This window comes from Copidosoma floridanum, unplaced genomic scaffold (assembly GCF_036245765.1).
Source record: "Copidosoma floridanum isolate Cflo_tuat_1 unplaced genomic scaffold, Cflo_Japanese_pri ptg000026l, whole genome shotgun sequence".
Taxonomy (NCBI): Eukaryota; Metazoa; Arthropoda; class Insecta; order Hymenoptera; family Encyrtidae; genus Copidosoma; species Copidosoma floridanum.
The window spans coordinates 5628383-5634557 of NW_028321903.1; the positions used below are offsets into that span (position 1 = coordinate 5628383).

At 46.5% G+C, this 6175-nt stretch overlaps 1 protein-coding gene across 1 annotated transcript; it reads left to right on the plus strand.

The window, feature by feature from the left end:
* The first annotated feature begins 316 nt into the window (after nucleotides 1–316).
* LOC149373834 (uncharacterized) lies at nucleotides 317–2238 on the plus strand. The gene is made up of 5 exons (XM_089595663.1): nucleotides 317–391; nucleotides 483–919; nucleotides 1037–1388; nucleotides 1437–1925; nucleotides 1972–2238. Exons 1-5 carry the CDS (start codon nucleotides 317–319, stop codon nucleotides 2236–2238), a joined length of 1620 nt encoding a protein of 539 aa, XP_089451789.1.
* Nucleotides 2239–6175: the final 3937 nt, after the last annotated feature.

A 6175-nucleotide genomic window follows, 5' to 3' on the forward strand; every position in this document is an offset into this window, starting at 1 on the left:
TGTCCCTGCGGTGTGCCTCAATGCATTTCCCCTCCCTCCACAAAAAAAAAAAAAAACAAAAAAAAAAAACTACTACTACTACTACTACTACTACTTCTACTACTTCTACTACTACTAATACTACTACTTTCTTTCCACGTTGAGCATTGCTTTAGGTGCTTGGGCTTCGGGCACATTGCGAGGCAGTGTGTCGGACCTGACAGGACCGGGGCGTGCTGGAGGTGCGATGAAAAGGGACACGTAGCACGAAACTGCTTCAAAAAAGAAGTGAGCTGTTTCCTGTGCGAAAACGTTGTCTCGAAACCGCTTACCAGACATGTCGCTGGGACTGCCAGGTGTCGGGCATCTCAGATGCCTGCAGGGACGGTTTAACGGAAATGGCAGTGATTTTGTAGGTAAACCTCGATAGGACCTTGCTCGCGCACAATCTGCTGGACCAGTTCTCTCGTGCTCGGGGTGTGGATATGCTCTTTATAGATTAGCCATCCCACACGTTACCGGGCCGAGGCTGGTACTGCGACAGAACGAAAGGCGCGGCCATCCTGATTCACAGCGACAAGTTCTCCGTATCCGATACCGAGGGTGGAGACGGGTTCGAGTGGATCAGGTGTGGCAGGGCTTACTTTGTGAGTTGCTACACATCCCCTAACATTTTGATTGGTGTCTTTAAAGAATGGCTTGCTGATCTCGAGGATGCCGTTCGAGTGTGCAGGAAAAGTGGTGATAAAGTCCTGGCTGGTGACTTTAACTCCAAGGCCATCACTTGGGGGGAGCCGAGAACTGACCCCAGAGGGCAGGCGGAGCTGGAGATGGCTGCAAGGCTGTATCTCATCGTCATGAACTCTGGTGGTTCAGCAACGTTCAGGCGACCTGGTAACTGGGGGGCGATCATCGATCTCACGCTGGTGTCGTCAGAAATGTCGGCCTGAGTTTCTGACTGGCAAGTTCTGGAGGACTACACGGCCAGTTATCACCAGTAGGTTAGCTTCGTGATAAACGAGGATCGTGGTGCAGGCTCGTGAAATGTTATTCGAAGGCGCGCTGCCGGGTGGAACGTGGCAAAACTCAACCAAGATTTGATGCTGGAAGCTATGGTTAGTGCGCCACCTCCAGCTGATTTGAACAAGATCACAAATCCACCGGAGGCAAAGACACTCGTGAGCAGCACTACGAGACGGGTCAAGGAATGGTGCAACGCGTGTATGCCTAAAAGGTCGGCCAGAAGAGGTGGACATTCGTGCTACTGGTGGACCGAAGACATCGCTAACTTGCGCGGAGAGGCGCAGCATCTACGGCGTCTTGCACAGAGGCACAGAACTCGCGAAGGCGCCAGGGCAGCTGTTGCCGCGTACAAAGAAGCAAAAAAAGTGTTGGCGAGGGCGATCAAGGTGAGCTAGAACCGATGCTGGCACGAGCTCATCGCCGAGGTAGATAAGAACACGTGGGGCCTGGGCTACTGGATCGCGTTAAAAAGACTTCACGGTACGGACCCGACGCCACCGATGGAACCTTACTTCTTGGAGAGAGTGGTCCCTTGCCTCTTTCCGGAGCATCCCGATAGGAGGTGGGAGGACATAAGTGTAGGACAAGTACCTCACTTTACCCTTGATGAATTGAGGTCGGTGGCATCGGAGACGCCGGGGCGAAAGGCTCCTAGTCCAGACGGGGTGCCGTCCGAGGTCCTCAAGATCATAGCTGCGGAGAAGCCACACATTTTGTTGGACATGTTTAATGCGTGCCTGCGCGTTGGACTGTTCAGCGAGCGGTGGAAGATCCAAAGGCTTGTTCTTCTGGACAAGGGCAAGCCACCCCCCCCTGATCCCGTCGTCATTCCAACCTTTAAGTATGTTGAACAATGCTGGAAAAATGCTAGAGAGGCTGATAAGAACCCGCTTAAGAGGAGAAGTCAGCCTATCAGAAAATCAGTACGGGTTCCGAAAGGGGCGATCGACGGTTATGGCTGTGGCTGAGGTTCTCGAGTCGGTCAAGGAGGCATGGAAAACCTCTCATAAGACAAGGAGCGTCTGTATCCTGGCGACTCTCAACGTAAAGAATGCCATCAACTCAGCTAAATGGTCGCCAGAATGTACTAGATTACCTGAGAAAGATCCTGGACAGTTACCTCCAGGATTGAGTACTCCTGTACGACACGAAGAATGGACCAAGAGAGAGGCATCTGACGTCGGAAGTCGCACAGGGATCTGCCCTTGGCCCCAATCTCTGGAACCTGGTCTATGACGAACTTTTGCGCCTTGAAATGCCTCCGGGGGTCAAGCTGACGGGCTTTGCCGACGACACAGCATTGCACGTCACGGCGAGATCGCGAGAGGAGGCCGAGCACAAAATATGGTGGGCGGTCGCGATAGTGTCAGAGTGGCTCCAGGATCACGGTTTTGAGCTAGCTGTAGGAAAAACGGAGATGGTCGTCCTCACCAGGCAGAGATGGTTCGGGGAAAATTTTCGCCTGAGCGTTGCAGGTGGGGTAATCTGCGCGAGTCCGGTGGTGCACTACCTTGGAGTATGGATCAATTCACGACTTACCTTCGGGGAGCACATCAGGAGAGCAGCCGATAAAGCCGCTAGGATCTCTGGGGCGCTTTAACGGTTAATGCCGAACGTTAGAGGCCCGCGGGAAGCCAAAAGACGTCTTCTTGCGTCGGTCTCTAACTCGATCCTGCTGTATGGCGCGGAGGTATGGGCGGACGCACTCGCGAGGAAGCATGTCCGAGAGCGCTTAACTTCGGTACAGCGCATCGGATCCTAAAGAATCGCGTGTGCCTACCGCACGGTTTCCTCCGCAGCTGCTATGGTGATTCCCGTCGTGTTGCTTGCGTCGGAGCGGCAAAGGAAATTCCTGGGCTCTAGCGACGAAAGTGATAGCGACAGACGGAAAGAAACGTTGACGACGTGGCAACAGGGGTGGGATCGGGCTGGTGTTTGTAGGTGGACGCACCGTTTGATACCACACCTGCAACCATGGGTGGAGAGGGGACACGGAGGGGTAAACTACTACCTCACCCAGTTCCTCTCCGGGCGTGGCCAGTTTGATGCCTATAGAGCTATAGTACCGAGAGCGCCAGCAGTTGATGGACTGGCTCGGCGTGGCCCATACTCCGGAAACCATCATCTCTGAGATGCTTTGCACTGAAGAGGGATGGAGGGTAGTTGATGGCTTCGTCAGGTCTGTCATTCGGCAGAAGAAAGAGGAGGTGATAGCCGCCGCGCAGAAAGAGGGGGCCCCTGAGTAATCTGATGTGAACCTAAGCTGCGCTAAGTATCCATACTAATCAGCACGGGAAAGCATCAATGAAGCGCTAGAACACGGGTGCCGATCCTCAGGGACCCCGAGTCCTTTTTGGGACTCGAGAGGATTGGCACCTCTAGTAACTGGTAGCGAGCTTAATCGCTAATGCTGTGAGATACAATGATCTCCCTGGTGGCTATATAACGTTGCGGAGCCCTCAGATTATACGTCCCAGCGGGAAGCAGACAAAACGGAGAGTGCCTTTCTTGTCGCCCTGCCGATTCGTGCTCCCTGATACTGTAGCTATCTGCCTGTGTATGCGTCGGTGCGCACACACACCCGCCACTGCACACAGTCAAGAGCTGGCAGTGCTGCCTATAGTAGGGATAAGTGAAGGGATAGGTCGGTACAAGGGCCATGTGTGGGGTAGTGTTGGTGTGCATAGTGCCGCCTTTCCTCTTGTCTGCTACTATGACATACCTTCCTACAGTGACGATGGTTTACCACGTCACAAACTATAAGCAAGAGGTATGGAAACACTGAGAATGCCGTCAAGATGACATCAAGGATGCGCTAAAACACCTAAGATCAGCTGAAGTGACTAAAAAAATTGTCCTTGACAAAGAAGAGAGCTATACTAAATGGTGGAAGGACTGTTTTAAATCCTTGCAAATCAGGAAGTATAGGCAAGATTATTTCCATCGGCATGTTCTGAAAAAAAAAAACTCTAAACAATGCACTTAAGGAAACAGCAAGAACGAAAAGGAAAAGGAGAAATTCGAAATGCCATGAGAAATGGCAAAGAGTAGTTACTTTAAAAAAAGAGAGAACTAGTGACAGCAAGAGGGAAGAGGCCTCTCTTAGTAATAGGACCAAAAAAGGGCCAACAGGGCTACATCCTGAAGTGATACTAACGCGATTCTGGGGTGGAGCTATAAAGCCACGTGGCATGGAGGGGTGTATTAGTGGTCTAATAAAAAAAATTCACTGAGTTTACTACCACTGTCCCTGCAGAATCCATCAAGGCATTTCACCTTCCTCCATAAAAAGAACATGTATTTCAGTGAGGGTGCCACTCTTGATCTATGATTTGTATGTTCAAAATTCCATCTATATTGATTATATGTATGAATGTACTTTTAACATGTAAATTGCGGGAAAAGGCTGTCACCCTCAGTGCAACCCGTGCTCAAAGTTCTCTCCCTAAACTATATGTCATTACAAGTAAAATAAGTCCAGTGTGCATCGAAAAAATTTTTTTTATTAAAACGGGGGATGAAAACTGGATATTTCTTGAGAATTTTCTTATATACCGTATTTTATCATATATAAATACGGATTATGCTGTAAATTTAATCATGTATACTCGATGTTTGAAATATTTGTACACTTTTCACTAATGATATTTGTTAAGTTAAGTATGATACCTGCGAATAATGGAAGTAACATCCTCTCACAGAATTTTTGCCGAAATAAGTCCTCATTGACTTCATTAATGATTTTTCGTAATCGCTCATGATTTTTTAGGGCTTGAAAGATGGAAAAGTTTTTGTAATGAACTTCCATACAGCACAGTATGCCTTACAAGTTTTTCGGCTCATTAAAACAAAAGCACAAGGAACAACCTATAATTTATAAAATGTTAGTTATAAAATGTGACAGTTGTTTTTATTCCGTAATTAGCTTGCTAGTATCACAAATAACAGAGTGCAGAGGAAAAGTTTATAGTCTTACTAATAAAGTAATTTTGGAATTTGTATTTACTTATTTGATCCCACTATTGTGGCGAATACTCCATTGGATTTTTCTAATGCGCTCTAGTTATCTCGAAATAACTATTCGCGATTGAGAATGCGATGGAGCAAATAAAAAATCTGGATTAGGTTTTTATCTGATCAAGCCTTTGTGTGCCCAATAAATAAAACAATATATTGCTTATGAACAGTGTTAAGTAAGTGCGACACAAGCAAGTGAAGGGATCTTGCATCAAAGTGGCAGGCGTTGGTGGCTTTGATTGGGCGTCGTGGCTGGTTCTAGTAGCGGCACTGGCTCCTCAATGAAAGTAATTAAAGCAAACAACAAGAGGAAATGCAAATATCTAAAGAATGAATGCAATTACGGCTTACTCCCAGATTCAGGGCTCTCTAAAAAGGTACAGAAAAAAATCCTGAAAAAAGAAAAGCAAGTAAAAATTTCCACCACAAACAAATATAATCTCACAAAGAGCTGTAACAAACCACATTTAGTGAATCCAAAATAAAACTTCGAGAAGATTGGCGTTTAAAACATGACAAACACGTGCCTACGCCGATCAGAAAAGAACAGTCACCTTTAGTTAATCTATTGTCATTCGCCTAGCAAGGAAATTGGTTAGTCTGGATCACCAAAACAAATGATGATAAACAAAAGATCGATAAAATTAGAGTAGGAGGCATCCTGATTCAAAATAATCTCTAATCAAAAGTTATGGAACAGAAAGGATTAAAGAATAGGAAAGGTATCTGCAAGTTCCCAGCTGAGGCTGACTTATTAATTGAAAGCAACCTTATAATCTCACAATTAAACGTATAAGTGTTTACAACTAAATTTAAACAATCAAGAAAAGGTATGATCAAGTTTATCCTAGTTAAATATACAGAACAACAACTAGCAAAAGAAGTAGAATCTGATATAAAAGTTGTGCAAAAGGTCTAATAGGAGGAACAGATAACCCAATGCCGCTCCAAACGATAAGCGAATCTCCAATGAAATGGTACTTCTGACTTTTGAACGGCGTAACTTACCCTTTAAAATTATATACAATGGTGCTTATGTAATGCTTAAATCTTACTTCAACAAGGCACTAAAATGCTTCAACAATTTAAAGTTTTGCCACGTTGCGTCCAAGTCCAACCCTAACCCAGAAATGGCAGCCAAAAAACTCTATGGATA

Coding starts and splice junctions, on each gene's coding strand:
- LOC149373834 (XM_089595663.1), top strand. CDS start 317: ATGTCGCTGGGACTGCCAGGTGTCGGGCATCTCAGATGCCTGCAGGGA. Junction 1,389..1,436: donor TGTTGGCGAGGGCGATCAAG/GTGAGCTAGAAC, acceptor GAGGTAGATAAG/AACACGTGGGGCCTGGGCTA. Junction 1,926..1,971: donor GTCAGCCTATCAGAAAATCA/GTACGGGTTCCG, acceptor GCTGTGGCTGAG/GTTCTCGAGTCGGTCAAGGA.